This window comes from Anolis carolinensis, chromosome 2 (genome assembly GCF_035594765.1).
Source record: "Anolis carolinensis isolate JA03-04 chromosome 2, rAnoCar3.1.pri, whole genome shotgun sequence".
Lineage (NCBI taxonomy): Eukaryota > Metazoa > Chordata > Lepidosauria > Squamata > Dactyloidae > Anolis > Anolis carolinensis.
Window position 1 is genome coordinate 174,071,300 of NC_085842.1, and position 16,367 is coordinate 174,087,666.

The 16,367-nt window shown below is 40.5% G+C and overlaps 1 protein-coding gene across 7 annotated transcripts in view; it reads right to left on the reverse strand.

Moving 5' to 3' along the window:
* The window catches only part of tns2 (tensin 2), a 209,745-nt gene that overhangs the window by 55,733 nt on the left and 137,645 nt on the right, over positions 1–16,367 (reverse strand). For 6 of the 7 annotated variants that reach the window (XM_062971124.1, XM_062971123.1, XM_062971127.1 and 3 more), the window contains one exon: positions 13,279–13,317. The exons of the other annotated variant lie outside the window; for it this stretch is intronic. In XM_062971124.1, the coding sequence (XP_062827194.1) occupies positions 13,279–13,317 (39 nt within the window). The remainder of the gene's footprint in view (positions 1–13,278; positions 13,318–16,367) is intronic. 7 annotated transcript variants of the gene reach the window in all.

Here is a 16,367-nt window from a genome sequence, read left to right on the forward strand (position 1 = left end):
TTGACTATGTGGACCTTCTTTGCCAGTGTGATGTCTCTGCTCTTCACTATTTTGTCAAGGTTGGCCATTGTTCTCCTCCCAAGAAGTAGACGTCTTCTGATTTCCTGGCTGCAGTCTGCATTTGCAGTGATCTTTGCGCCTAGCAATATAAAGTCTGTCACTGCCTCCACGTTTTCTCCCTCTATTTGCCAGTTGTCAATAGGTGTAGTTGCCATGATCTTGGTTTTCTTGACGTTTAACTGCAACCCAGCTTTTGCACTTTCTTCCTTCACTTTGGTGATAAGGCTCCTCAGCTCCTCCTCGCTTTCGGCCATCAGAGTGGTATCATCTGCATACCTAAGGTTGTTAATGTTTCTTCCAGCAATTTTAACTCTGGCCTTGGATTTTTCAAGCCCCGCATGTCGCATGATGTGTTCTGCGTACAAGTTGAATAGGGAGGGTGAAAGTCTGCAGCCCTGCCGCACTCCTTTCCCAATCTTGAACCAGTCTGTTGTTCCGTGATCTGTTCTTACTGTTGCTACTTGGTCTTTATACAGATTTCTCAGGAGATAGACAAGGTGACTTGGTATCCCCATACCACCAAGAACATGCCATAGTTTATTATGATCCACATAGTCGAAGGCTTTAGACTTCTTTTAGTATAGAACAGCAGTTTTCAAATTCCCTATCCATTTCAAATGCCCTGTTCTCTATGTTTCTCGGTGAAGGAATCCTTGTCTACTACAGGGGATTACAGTACATATTAAATTGTTAGTTAGTGTCATGGAGGACCAACAGTTGCCCAGAGAAGTGTTTTCCCAGGTAAAATAGGCAGTGTTTGCAATAGCTATTTATATTTTTATTTTCCTATTTTCATTGGTATTCTGTGCCCCCATCCCTCACAAATGGAGAGGGACTAGTATAGATTGATTTGTGATACCCTATAAGCCCTGATAAGAGCAGCCATTGGTCCTCAGCCAAAAGAGAAGACAGTGTTATCTTATGGTTGGATACCAACTCTGGAGCTGGAAACAAGACATTTTTCTGCTCTCCCTGATGGGCCTTTCCTTCAGGACAGTAGTTTTCAACCTCTGGGTCCCAGGTACAGTAGAGTCTCACTTATCCAACATAAACGGGCTGACAGAATGTTGGATAAGTGAATATGTTGGATAATAAGGAGGGATTAAGGAAAAGCCTATTAAACATCCAATTAGGTTATGGTTTTACAAAGTAAGCACCAAAACATCATGTTATACAACAAATTTGACAGAAAAAGTAGTTCAATACGCAGTAATGCTATGTAGTAATTACTGTATTTAAGAATTTAGCACCAAAATATCACGATGTTTTGAAAATATTTACTACAAAAATGTGTTGGATAATCGAGAACATTGGATAAGTGAGTGTTGGATAAGTGAAACTCTACTGTATTTCAGTCTAAAGCTCCCAGAAATCTCAGCCAGTCTACCAGCTGTTAGGATTTCTGGGAGTTGAAGGCCAAAACATCTGGGGACCCACAGGTTGAGAACCACTGGACTTGAGTAATGTATTAATGCTTTAGTATGAAGAAAGACATGGTTTGGTATACCTGCATTAATAAAAATGAATATATTACCCAAAATAATTTTTTTGTTTAGAATGCTACCTATTAAAATTTCAACTGCCAAAATTACAAATTGGCAGAATATGATAAATACCTTTTGTAATGGGAATAAAAGGGCTAGAATAAAAAAAGAAAAATGGTATAAAATACAAAAGAAGGGAGGTCTGGGAATACCAAATTTAAAACTATACTATATGGCAAATCAATTAAGTTATATTATTGAAGGGATTATAAGACAAGAGGATTTAGAATGGTTAGAAGAAGACAGTAAAGATATAGATATGAAATTAGAGAATATTTTCTTCATAGGGAAAACCAAGAATTCAGAGAAGAAGTTGTATAATAAAATAGGGAACCCCTGTTTAAAAATATATATTAGAAATCTGGACCAAGTATGAAGAAAAACTAATACCACCGATTTCCCCCATTAACACCTTATCTCCCCTAGATTTTTCATTTTTGATTCCCAATCCTTTAATTTCATCATTCCTTTCTCTTTAAATTTTCTTTCTAACTCCCTTTTGAGATTCATTGGGAATTTTTCTGTAATTAATTCCCAATGAATCTCAAAAGGGAGTTAGAAAGAAAATTTAAAGAGAAAGGAATGATGAAATTAAAGGATTGGGAATCAAAAATGAAAAATCTAGGGGAGATAAGGAATCAACTATCAGGAGGGAATATTGAGTGGTATAAAGTTCTACAATTGGAAAGATGGGCAAGGGAAATAAGAAAGAAATATAAGGGAGATAGAGAACTTACAAAATATGAGAAGATGATTAGCCAAGGGAAGGAAAAGAAAGAACTAAAAGTATAACAAGTGATATTTACAAATTGCTGCTAGATGAAGAACAGGAGCAGGATCACCCTAAAGAAATGTGGGAGTTAGATTGCAATAAGGAAATACACCCTCAAATCTGGAAAGAAATGTGGAATATGCATATATTAAAAACTTGTCTATAAGAATAAAACAGAATTATTATAAAGTGGTTTGGAGATGGTACCTCACACCAATTAGATTAAATCAAAATGATAAGAAATACTCTAAGCAGTACTGGAGGGGCTGTCAGGAAATCGGTACATACATACATATGTGGTGGTCCTGTAAATATGTTCAAAAATTTGGGGAGAATGTTTTTAAAGAAATAAAGGGAATCACCAAAACAGAAATAATAGGAATGCCTGAAATAGCACTGTTGTCATTTATGGATAATATTCAAATATCAAAAGAGTTAAAGGAACTAATTGCCAACTTGGTAACAGCAGCAAGATTGTTAATAGCCAAAAAGTGGAAAGGAGGGGGGAGTGCCAATTGGAAGAATGGTATAAGATTTGGGATATTGCGATAAATGATAAATTGACATTAATATTAAGATTAAAAGAAGGTTATTAAAAAAGGATTATTTTGGGAAGATAAGGGGAAAATTTATAGAGTTTGTATATATAGATGGTAAGGGGAACACATCTGTAAAAGAAACAATGGAATTTTGGAAATAAATATTGTAATTGGCTGGTCTGGGGTGAAGGGATAGCATAGGTGAAGGGTAACAAAAGGCAAATAATATGAGTATGTTAGAGAGTGAGAATGCTATAGGAGCTATGATATACATAATTTTGTGCTGCAAATTTGTTAAAGAGTGTACAAGAAGTTTTAAGTATCGAATATGTAAAATTCACAATTATTCAATAAAATTTATTTATTTTTAAAAAGGATGAAGAAAGACAGCTGCCCCAGGTGACAATAGCAGCCGGTGAGTCACTCAGAAAACCCATGGTTTGTTTTGGGGGACTTTCCTTGACCTCCTTTAAGTGGTATATCTCTCTTCTTCTTTCCCAGAGCTCTGCTACCTGACTGCCCACTTCCTCTAGTCTAGACTTTGCAAAGAAATCCAGACGTTTACAAAATTTCTCTAGACAGACAAGTTAGTTTTTTTGGGGGGGAAAGAACATCCATGGGAAACTGGAGAGTGGAAATTTTAGCTCTTAAAAGGGAACTTGCCCCGAAAGGGGAAAACACATGGCAATCCTAGGTTAGTTTGAGGGTGCATTGACACCAGGCACAAGCAAACTTCAACTCCCACAATTTTGGGAGTTGAAGTCCAAAACACCTAGAGGGCCTACATTTGCCCATGCCTGATCTATACTATATAACAAATGCAGTTTGACGCCACTTTAACTGGCATGGCTCTATGTTATGGAATCCCGAGCTGTCATTTTACAAAGTTTTTAGCCTTCTTTACCAAACTATAAGTCCCGGGATCCATAGTACTGGACCATGGCAGTTCAAGTGGTGTCAAACTGCATTAATTCTAAGTGTAGATGCATACTCAATAATACGTTTCCTCCTTCTGGAGTGTTCAGGGCCATCTTCACCTCTGATTCTTGGATTGGTTGCTTGTCAGACTCCGGTCCCTTCTACACAGCTGTATAAAATCCACATTGCACTGGATTATATGGCAGTGTGGACTCAGATAACCCAGTTCAAAACAGATATTGTGGATTATTTGCCTTGATATTCTGGGTTATAGGGCTGTATGGAAGGGTCCTTCCTTGGCACAGCCATTGCTCCTTGCAACACTTTTAAAAATTTCTCCACAACATGGATGTAAATCTTCACTTATTTCATTCCCCGTCACAAATGAATCACTTCAATGATTCTCCCACAAGGGCTTCTGTGCAATTTCCAAACACTATTCAGACGTTGTTTAATAAAAATAACATTATTTTCTTTACAGAAAATGTGTTTCAGGGCATAAAGTGTCTCATGAATATAAAACTCCCATATTTTCACACAGAACAAACACATGTGATTTCCCTTCATATGAATTAATATGTATTCTGTGCACATTGATACAATTTGTACTTGTGTCTTGATCCTTGCTGTGGACAGTCATGTAGGGGTTTTCTCTGTGCAGGAAGCCAGCTTTTGAGACCAGAAAACGTCTTTATGCAAAGACAGGAAATATTTTGCATAGGAATAGGAATATATTCTTTATCGGTATATCAAAAATCTTGTTTTGGATCAGAAAACACCTTTCTGCTACAATTCTGTAGAAAGATCAAGTAAAATTTGGGCAAATCTAACAAAATCCCCAAAGGTAAAAAAAAAATCAAACAGCCGTTTTTCTCTTACTTGGTGGGGTATCTTAGGTTTCAAGGCCCGGGCTGTGGCGCAGGTGGGAGAGCAAGCCAGTTGCAATTAACTGCAATGAATCACTCTGACCAGGAGGTCATGAGTTCGAGGCCCCTCGGAGCCTATGTTTGTTTGTCTTTGTTCTATGTTAAAAGGCATTGAATGTTTGCTTATATGTGTAATGTGATCCACCCTGAGTCCCCTTCGGGGTGAGAAGGGCGGAATATAAATGCTGTAAATAAATAAATAAATAAATAAATAAATAAATAAGACACCATTTTTTGAGGATGTGAATATTCATGAGTATTCCTTTCTATCGGCTGCTTTTCTCCCAGATGACTTCACCACTAGCACCTCCTATTGCCCCTGTAACTGTAGGATCCCCCCTTATTTTGATCCTTTCTTTCTTGCATGTCTTCCCCACATATATTTCCAGAGGGGAGAACTGAACCCCAAACTTGTATAGATCAATGTGAGCAACACAGGGCTGCATGCTGTTCCTTAGTCATTTTCTATTGCCAAGATCTTACTTCTATGGTACATCTTATCAAGCATGCCACACAATAAAAAAAAGTGTGATATCACTGAAAACTAGCTATGTGTGCAACGTACACCTTGTCCTGAATTCTAACACTGTCCCTGGAAACAGTATTGGCAACAATGAGGTATATGTACTTTGTTTCCAGAGAAAGTGTTCTTTAGGAAGATATAGTGTTCAGTGTTGGTCACCCTGATACAGCAAATAGAACAGCAGCAAGATGCACCACCATTGGGTTCCTGCTGGCCACATTTGGTCTTTGATCCTTCAGGAGTTGCCCACCTTAGATGCCAACCTCTGTTCCTGCACAATATCCTGGAGGAAGGTTAAATTGCCTCTGAGTCTGTCTCTGTTCTATGTGTATATGGGTATTGAATGTTTGCCCTGTATGTACTGTATATAATGTGATCCACCCTGAGTCCCCTTCGGGGTGAGAAGGGTGGAATATAAATGCTGTAAATAAATAAATAATAAATATGGATTTTGAACCCTCCTTTACAGAACAAAAAATCTGCGGCTGGCTGCAGGGAGTGGACAACTCCCCGGTTGCAGCAGGTTCACTGGCTGCCAGATTGTTTCCTGGCACAATTCAAAGTGCTGGTTATGACCTTCAAAGTCCTAGATGGCTCAGGTCCAGGCTATTTGGCCTACTGCATCCCCTCTACGAATCTGCCTGGGCTCTGAGATCTTCAGGAGAGGTTCTCCTCTCGGTCTCACCTCTATCGACATTTTGAAAATAAGGTTTATAATGTTTTTAAGATCACGTCAGGGAGTGCTGTGGTTTTAGCTTTGAATCTATTTTTATGGATTTTAACTGTGATTTTTTTAAATACCATTGATATTTAATTCTGTTTTAATGTTTATATACAGTAGAGTCTCGCTTATCCAATGTAAATGGGCCGGCAGAACGTTGGATAAGTGAATATGTTGGATAATAAGGAGAGATTAAGGAAAATCCTATTAAACATCAAATTAGGTTATGATTCTACAAATTAAGCACCAAAACATCATGTTATACAAGACATTTTTACAGAAAAAGTAGTTCAATACACAGTAATGCTATGTAGTAATTACTGTATTTATGAATTTAGCACCATTTGAAGATTTTAAATTGTATTGAAATGCTTTCAATGTAAGCTGCTTCTGGGTCTCCTTTCGGAGAGAAAATGCAAGGTATAAACAAACATAAAAACAACACTAGGTAAAGGTAAAGGTTTCCCCTGATGTGAAGTCCAGTCATGTCCGACTCTGGGGGTTGGTACTCATGTGACATGTCCATTTCTAAGCTGAAGAGCTGGCATTGTCTGTAGACACCTCCAAGGTTCTGTGGCTGGCTTGACTGCATGGAGCACTGTTACCTTCCCACCAGAGCAGCACCTATTGATCTACTCACAATTGCATGTTTTCAAACTGCTAGGTTGGTAGAAACTCCTCTCAGCCTTCTCTTCTGCACAGCATGTTTAGCCTGCAGAAGAGAAGGCTGAGAGGAGACATGATAGCCATGTACAAGTACGTGAAGGGAAGTCATAGGGAGGAGGGAGCAAGCTTGTTTTCTGCTGCCCTGCAGACTAGGACGCGGAACAATGGCGAGAAACAACTACAAGAAAGGAGATTCCACCTGAACATCAGGAAGAACTTCCTCACAGTGAGAGCTGTTCAGCAGTGGAACTTTCTCTCTGCCCCGGACTGTGGTGGAGACTCCTTCTTTGGAGGCTTTTAAGCAGAGGCTGGATGGCCATCTGTCGGGGGTGCTTTGAATGCGATTTCCTGCTTCTTGGCAGGGGGTTGGACTGGATGGCCCATAAGGTCTCTTCCAACTCTACTATTCTATTATTCTAACTGGGGCTAACAGCGGGTGCTCATTCCTCTCCCCGGATTCGAACCTGCAACCTTTTGGTCCGCAAGTTCAGCAGCTCAGCACTTTAACACACTGTGCCACCAGACGCCCCCCCCCCCCCCCAATATAACACTATGTAATACTACGTTTGTGTCTGGGTTATATATGTCATTTCCTAATTGGTTCTATCATAAAAACATTGAAAAGGTTTATTAAACTGCAAAAACCTTGTTTTTTCGGGACATCCTGTGAGATATTTGTTACAGTTGTACAATGAATATCTCATCGTGTGTCAACCAATTTAACATTTGTGTAGTCAAAAGCTTTCATGGTCAGAATCACTGGGTTGGAGTGAGTTTTCTGGGCTGTATGGCCATGTTCCAGAAGCATTCTCTCCTGACGTTTCACCCACATCTATGGCAGGCATCCTCAGAGGTTGTGAGGTTTGTTGGAAACTAGGCAAGTTGGGTTTATATATCTATGGAAGGTCCAGGGTGGGAGACAGATATATAAACCCCATTTGTCTAGTTTCCAACAAACCTCACAACCTCTGGGGATGCCTGCCATAGATGTGGGTGAAACGTCAGGAGAGAATGCTTCTGAAACATGGCCATACAGCCCGGAAAACTCACAGCAACCCAATTCAGCATAGTTTTTGGCAATCACAAAAAAGAAGTTTCTGGAGTATAACAACAACTTTCAAAGTAAGTACTGCACAATTAAACAGGAATACAATACTTTCAAACCAGGAACAGAATTTCTTTCAAATGTTGCTACACAGCGTAACAACAACATCCTTTACTGAGGTCAGATTCTAGACGGGCCAAAGTTTTATCTGCTTCTTGGCTTCTTGTTACTCTTGAGAAACATTCTGGTATGGTCAGCAGAGGCCAACATCATTCTTCTGCAAAACCTGTTGTCACTATTTGGCCCTTTTTGTACTGGGTGCAGCTGAGCACTTTGTTTCTTGAACTAACAGATTAGCTCCCAGATTATTGCTGACAGAGCAAACAGACCTATCTGATCTCAACATCAAGGGAATGTGTGTCGTCTTAAGCTGCATTATTAACATTTCTTTCATTCCCTCTTCAAGGGGATATCTTACTTCTTAGCACCACAGATCATGGAATTCAGCATTCCCTGTTATTGTCACCCAGTTTGCATCATCCCTGTGAGCTGGAATGATATTGCTCCTGTTTTACAGATTGCCAACAATGCAACCACAAAGCATACAACACTAGTTCCTCATTCCTGTAAGATAATACCTACAACAAAAAACACCAGAAGTGATTTTAGGGATTGTTAAAGGGGAAATGAGCACATTTCTTGGAAGATAATTATAGAGAGAAGGGGACAGCTCTTGACCCCTCCTGTCTAGTCACAGCTAAGAAATGTAGTAGGTGAGGTCTTTCTAAGAACTCGTTGTATGGAAAGGTGGATAAGAAAGAAGACATTTCTTTAGGTGGCCCATGCCCAGGTCATTTAGGGTTTCCAAGTAAGACTAATACTTTGCATTCTCAGAAATGCAGAAGGTTGCTGCAACCTGAATGTGGGAGTTTGCTACAAGTAATTTACCTGTAACCAAGTGCCTTTTTGGGGGTGGGAATACTTAACACAATTATTTTTTGAAAGTAACATAAGCAAGAATGATGTTTCTTTATTGGTGTAATAATTGTTTCACATTATTTTCATATGTCATTTCATAGATCATCTTTAGGGGGACTGGGGCGAAATTCCAAACTACCTTGTCAAAAGTACATAACGAATAGTACTACAAACCTCCAGACAACTTCTTCCAATAGTTTAATTAAGATACTCAAAATAATGGCATGTGTCGTTGAACGTTGAAGTACCTTCTAAGAACTATTCCTAAGGATTGTGACAGAGCAGCAAGGGAGAGGCATGAGGAGTGACAAGAGAAAAAGTCACCTTCACACAAAGACTCCAGCAGGGGTGTCCATATATATATTGTTTACAGGTAGAGTAACTTCATTAATAATATCATACAATCCTAACTGCACTACACACCATCTAGAAGTTTAAATTACCTCTCCACCAAGACTATGGACTGAAGCACCATGTTACAGCCTCTTTTAATGGCCATGCTTTTTACTTTGATGAAGCTGTGTTATTGATCTACTATGATTGTTATGTATTTTATATTGTTGTATTTTACTTCGTGTATTTTATACTGTTGTATTTTATTGTATGTTGTTGGGCTTGGCTCCATGTGAGCTGCCCTGACTCCCTTTGGGGAGATGGGGCGGGATATAAAAATAAACTTCTTCTTCTTCTTCTTCTTCTTCTTCTTCTTCTTCTTCTTCTTCTTATTATTATTATTATTATTATTATTATTATTATTATATTGTATGACACAGCAAACAAGATAGATATGCAGGATTTCATTTCACAAAATCACAAGTCGAACACTTCCCAAGTGTCTAGAACTGTGTGATGTATTTTCGGATGATGAGCGCAGATTCCAGTAGGGTGGCCTTTTGCAGTTGACAGATCGTAATTTTGTCAATGTCTATTGTTTCCAAATGCCGTCTGAGATCTTTTGGCACGGCACCCAGTGTGCCCATCGCCACCGGGACCACCTGCACTGGTTTCTGCCAGAGTCTTTGAAGTTCAATCTTGAGGTCCTGGTTGTTGTTGTTGTTGTTGTTGTTGTCTTCAAGCTTGACCCTAGTGTTTATCTGTGAGGAGGCTCCTTGGGAGTAATGTACCATGAGGTTAGAGTGATCTCAGGCTCCTTCTACACTGCCCTATATCCCAGGATCTGATCTCAGATTATCTGCTTTAAACTGGATGATATGAGTTTCCACTGCCAGATAATCTGGGATAAGAAGATAATCTGGAATCAGATCCTGGGATATAGGGGTAGTGTGGAAGGGGCCTCAAAGGCTTCTAAGAATGGCATTGTCAAAAATACTAGCGATGTTAATAAGTACCGTAGTTCAATTTACTTCAACTTTTCTTGAATGTGGAAGAAATAGGAATCTGTCAAAATCTAACATGAAAACCAATTGTTCTTTTGGACAAAGCTGAAAGAACAGTTAAGACTTAGATATGTCAATTGCTAAAGTAACCATAGCTGTCACTGTGCTGTCACAAAGATGGGAAACAGATAAGATACATGGATAACAGATATCCATCTCTCTTCTTGGACAGAGGAGTGTGATTCACAGAACCTCTTCCTTGATTATTAAGGTAACAAAGAGATGTCATTCAGATTACATAGAATCTCCTCATCAGATAGAATGGGAAGTACTGTAGCTCATTTACAGGGCACATTGAATGTGAACACATTCAATGACAACATTTACAGGGTACACCAAAAACAGTGTTGAAAGGGTGAAAGAGTATATGTGAAAACCCACCTACTGTGTTTTGTTCACAAGTATCTCTAGGAATCACTCTGAAGAAATCCATGGTGTCACGAGTGCAGTGGTTCTCAACCTGTGGGTCCCCATGTGTTTTGGCCTACAACTCCCAGAAATCCCAGCCAGTTTACCAGCTGTTAGGATTTCTGGGAGTTGAAGGCCAAAACATCTGGGAATGCACAGGTTGAGAACCACTGCATTAGGGGAAGGCTTGATGCAGCATGAGCAGGAGGAAATGTGAGACATTAGTTCCCTTCCCCTCCTGACATCGTCCTCGCAGTAGGCACTTGTCCCCTAGCCAGGAGCTATTTTTTGAGAAATGCCACAGTGTTGGGCTAGTGTCTGGTCCAGCACCAGGAGTTGAGGGAGGAAAGGAGATGGTGGCCGATGGGGACTTGGCCTGCTGAGAAAAAGGTAGGACAAGATGCATGGGGAGACCCACCACTTGCTTTTCCCACCTTGAGCAGGTGAAGTTCATAGAGGCTACCTTGTCTGAGTGAGACAGTCACCCCAAACGTAAGGGGTAGATCTCCCCAAGCCCTAGTGATACCACTAGAACAGTGGTTCTCAACCTGTGAGTCCTCAGGTGTTTTGGCCTACAACTCCTAGAAATCCCAGCCAGTTTACCAGCTGATAGGTTTTCTGGGAGTTGAGAACCACAGCATTAGAAGAAAACTGCTTCAGAGCATCTGCAATTATATGGCTTGACTTAAGCTTTACCACTCTGTTGCTTTAAAAAGCACCTTTTGGGGGTTAAAATTTCTAGAATACTTCACTCAGGACATTTATGATGGGAACTATGATAACAGTATGGCACATAATTTGAAAATAGTTTTGTTCCTGGTTTGAAAGTGTTATTTCCTGTTTAATTGTGGGGTACTAACTTTGAAAGCAGTTGTTATACTCCAGAAACTTATTTTCTGTGTCACAAACTATGTTGAATTGGTCGAGACTATTGAAAAACTATAGCAATTAATTAATTTATTAATGCTCCGACTAATGGTCATATGCATTTACAGAAACAACATCAAACAAACATCTATACAAAACACTGTAAAATCCAACAGTTAAAAGTAGGATGCAAGCAGGATAAAACAGAGCATGATTGACTGATATAGCAAAATGTGCTGCAGAGTGTCCCGCACAAATAAAGGTTTTTTTTTCCAGTTTAACAAACTTTTTCCATGTTTTTATGATAGAATAAATTGGGAAATGACATTTACAACCCTGGAATAAAAATCGTGTTATGCAGGCCCCATCTACACTGCCATATAATCCAGATTATCAAAGTAGATAATCCACATTATCTGCTTTGAACTGGATTATATGAGATACACTGCCATATAATCCAGTTCAAAGCAGATAATCTGGATTTTATATGGCAGTGTAAATCCAGCCCTAGTTTTTTTTTTTTGTCCATCTCTTTTGGTCAACCACCCTGAGTCCCTTCGAGGAGATAGGGCGGGTTATTATTATTATTATTATTATTATTATTATTATTATTATCCATTTCTGAAAGTAGTTTTCCAGCTTTTAAAGTTCAAAAACATGCCAATGTGAGTAGATCAATAGGTACCGCTCTGGCGGGAAGGTAACGGCACTCCATGCAGTCATGCCGGCCACATGACCTTGGAGGTGTCTACGGACAACGCCGGTTCTTCGGCTAAGAAATGGAGATGAGCACCAACCCCCAGAGTCAGACATGACTGGAAACCTTTACCTTTACCTAAAGTATTGCATGATGACATAAAAAAGTGAAAACAACAAAAACAACAATTTCATAGCATCATCATGCCTTGTAAACCACTCCAAATCCCTTTTGGAAATGGGTTGGGATATACATGAAGTTATTATTATTATCATAATAATTATTATCATCATCATCATCATCATCATCATCATCATCATCATAGGAGCCGCGGTGGTGGAATGGGTTATACCCTTGTGAATGGTTGACCTGAAGATTGGGTTGCCAGTTCAAATCTACAAGACGGAGTTAGCGTCTGTTTATCAGCTCTAACTTGCGGGGACATGAGAGAAGCCTCCATCCGGCATTCCCTAGGCAACATTTCTATAGACAGGCAATTCTCTCACACCAAAAGCGACTTGCAAGTTACTTCTGACATGATTTTAAAAAATCATCATCATCATCATCATCATCATCATCATCATCATCATCATAGAATCATAGAATAGTAGAGTTGGAAGAGACCTCATGGGCCATCCAGTCCAACCCCCTGCCAAGAAGCAGGAAATCGCATTCAAAGCACCCCCGACAAATGGCCATCTAGCCTCTGCTTAAAAGCTTCAAAAGAAGGTTTAAAATGATGATGATGATGATGATGATCATTATCATCATCATCATCCCTGCTACTACCATCATGATGGGTAAGGCACAATACAATCAATTACACCTTGTATTAAAAATGTGAATAAAATAGTAACCATGATAAACCTGCATGTGTTTTTTTAAGGCATCCCCCTTTAAAAATATCCACAACTTGTTTAGGATCACGTTGTAGGAACATTGTCAGACAGAGCTTGATTTGCTGTTAAGTAAATCTGCCAATTTTTTTTGTAGAGGTAGTGGTGGAGATTCCAAGGAGGGCAAGGGGGCAAGAAAAGCAACTCCTCTGATAAAAGATGCAGCTGTAAGCAGCCAAAGTTGGTCACATGCTTCATGCCTCTTCTCTAAGCAGAGCAGAGAAGGAAAGTCAGGAAATGTGCGTTGGGGGAAGATGAAAAAAAAGAAGACAGATGAGGAGACAGAGAACTTATGAAGGATGGACAAAGACCAGTACTTACCAGTTCAGGCGGAGGGAGGGGCTGGCAGGACGATGGAACCTGGAATGAAGGGGAGAAAAGGAGAATGACAGTCCAGCTGTATCTCTTTCCTGGGTTTCCAGGCCTCCAAGACTCTCAGTATCCCACCACAAACTGAACTTTGCAATGACGTCCCCAGTAAGCCCTCCCTCCGCCTCCACAGAGCAAGTGATGAGAAGGTGGGAAATGAGGAAAGCCGGAGGGGGTGGGAAGGAAAAAAAAGGCCTCTTGCTCCGTTCCCTGGGCTGGAGACAGGATTGGCCTCTTTTCCCCATCAGGGTGTTTGCTTTGGCCTGGGGCTAAGTCCTTCCAAGGACGGCGGTGCGCACATAGGCTGCGATTCATCGTGGCCAGGAGGCAGCAGAGCCAGTGGAGAGGTGGGATGGGGGCTAAATATAGAGAAACGTAAACAGGCGGCACCCCACCCAGAGGAGAGCACAGTAGGCCATTCAGCCTGGCCGGCTCCACCGCCTCACCTGGTTCAATGGCTTTTGCATCCCTGGGTGACCCATAAGCCAAGGGGGAGGTTCAAAGCACACATCTCTTCACCATTCACAGCCATTCTTTATATGGCTTTACAGCCAGTTTTTCCGTGTCATGAGCAACTTGAGAAACTTCAAGTCACTTCTGGTGTGAGAAAATTGACCGTCTGCAAGGACATTGCTTAGGAGAAGCCCAGATGCTTGACCATCCTATGGGAGGCTTCTCTCATGTTCCTGCATGGGAAGCTGGAGCTGACAGATGGGAGCTCACCCCGCTCCCCAAATTTAAACCGCTGACCTTTCGGTCAGCAGTCCTGCTGGCACAAGGGCCACTTGGCAGCCCAGCCTAGGAATTAGGATATCTCAGCAGGCCTTTGAGTTGTTTCTCTCCTGCTGTCTGCCTTGTTCACTCTTACCCCAGTTCTGTCTGAACTGGATTCATTTGCTAGCTATCTCTATCCTGTCAATATATCCCACACACCAGGAGAAAAAAAAAACTGCATGCAGTTCAGAGTGAAATAGCAAACATGTGTGAACAATTCTGGATGTCCATCATGTTTGTGTAAGTACAAAACTATTTCGGGAGGGGACAGTTTGAACCAAAGACCCGTCCAAGAATCAGTGTGCTTTTTGCTTTCCTGGCAATCATTTTTCTCGCACTTTCCCACTGCAAACACTACATGAACGCACAGCTTCCTGTCCCCATGGATTGCTACACATGTTTGCAAAAGGAATACAAAAAAAAATTAAATGTGAACTTGAAAAATGATGTCACAAATCTAAGTAGAAGAGTTGTTTACTAGGCAACTGTATCCACTCAGGAAGCTATCCATTTGCTTCTAATCAGAACAGCGAGGCACTGAGCAATGTGTGTAAAACACCAGTTGGTGAAAAGAGAAAGATTTTCCCCCTGTAATATATATAACTAAGTTTAACATCCTGATGATAGGCCTGCAATTGCACAAACTCTAACATTTCATAATTGGAAATCAAACCACATGTAGCCAGGGATATCAGAGTTGTGGTCAAAATGGCAAAAAAATTAATAAGGACGAACATATATGAAGAGAGGCTGCAGCAGTTTGCTTTTGTCTAGGCAGACTGGAAGAACAAGAGTCTCCCTTTCTCTCTGCTGAATTCATAGAGGGAAAATTACTTCTGCATTTTGAGCTCACTTTGCAGAAATGAAAATAAGCAGAGAACAAAGGGAGACAGGATGATACAGAAATTGGGACAGTTTAAAAGTAAGTGAAAAAGTAGGATGACAAGAGATGAATTTGGTCTGTGGCTGCCAAATCAGGAGAATTAGGGATAAGCAAATATATAATTAAACTTGCCACATGACCTTGGAAAGGGATGGCCTTTTAGAGATCATAATCTTTTGGAAAACCAGGAATCTCCATAGCAGGGGTCCCCAAACTATGGCCCGCGGGCCACATGTGGCCCATCGAAACCATTTATCCGGCCCCCCACTGCACAAAGGCAGAAGGGGGTTGGGCTAAATGGCCCAAGGGGTGTCTTCCAACCCTCATCATCATCATTATTAACATTGAGGCTGAGAGGCCATCTGTCAGGGGTGCTTTACTTGTGCTTTTGGTGCACAAAGGCATAAGGGGGTTGGGTTAAATGGTCCAAGGGGTGTCTTCCAATCCTTATTATTATTATTACTATTATTATTACTATTATAATATTGCTTGGTGGCCAACTATAGTCCGGCTCTCCAACAGTCTGAGGGATCGTGAACTGGCCCCCTGTTTAAAAAGTTTGGGGACTCCTGCTCCATAGCCTTTTGGAAATGTGACCCTTTTGGAGATTAATTAGTATTCACACTATTTGGAATAATCACAACCTTTTGTAAAGTATGATCTTCCTGAGAAAAGTTAAATACTCGTTTGAGTGAATCTTCTCCTTAATGGTAAATATCCACTAGTATTCATGCAAGGCAATTTAGGCTTCTCAGTTGTTAGACTGATATAGCTGATTATCTCTCTGAACTGTTGGGAACAAAGATATGCCAATGCACAAAATATATAGCAGATCTTCAGAAGTGTCATTTCAGTTGCCCCCCCCCCCCCAAAATCTACTCTCCCGTAAAATAGATTGGTTTTAAATCATGCTCTCAAGAGATCAAAAATAAGTAGTCTTCGTTAAAAGTAACATAGTTGATTTACTTACAAACATCATGTATTCAGCATACAGGTACATTGCTTATTGGTTGATACAGTTTAAACAATCTGTTCACTAAAGCATTCTGTTTTAGTCTCTGTTGTATACAGACTGACATCTCTTCAGTCTAATACATTACTGAACATTGACTCAATACAGACTGACTACTCACTGCAGCATAGTGACACTGACTGCATACTAGTCTTGTGCATTTGTATGGAATCAAATTTGTACAATTCATATGGCCCCGTTTCCATTTCCGTCTACCACTTACGGAAACGGGCACCTATATTAATGGGTTTTTCTGTCCAAGCTCCGAAAAAACAAAGATTTTTCAGGCCTTGGGCAGCAAAGTGCCAGAGCCTGCTAGCCAGAGTCTACAGTTGAGCGCTCGACTGTAGGCATGGCAGGCAGGGTCTCCGA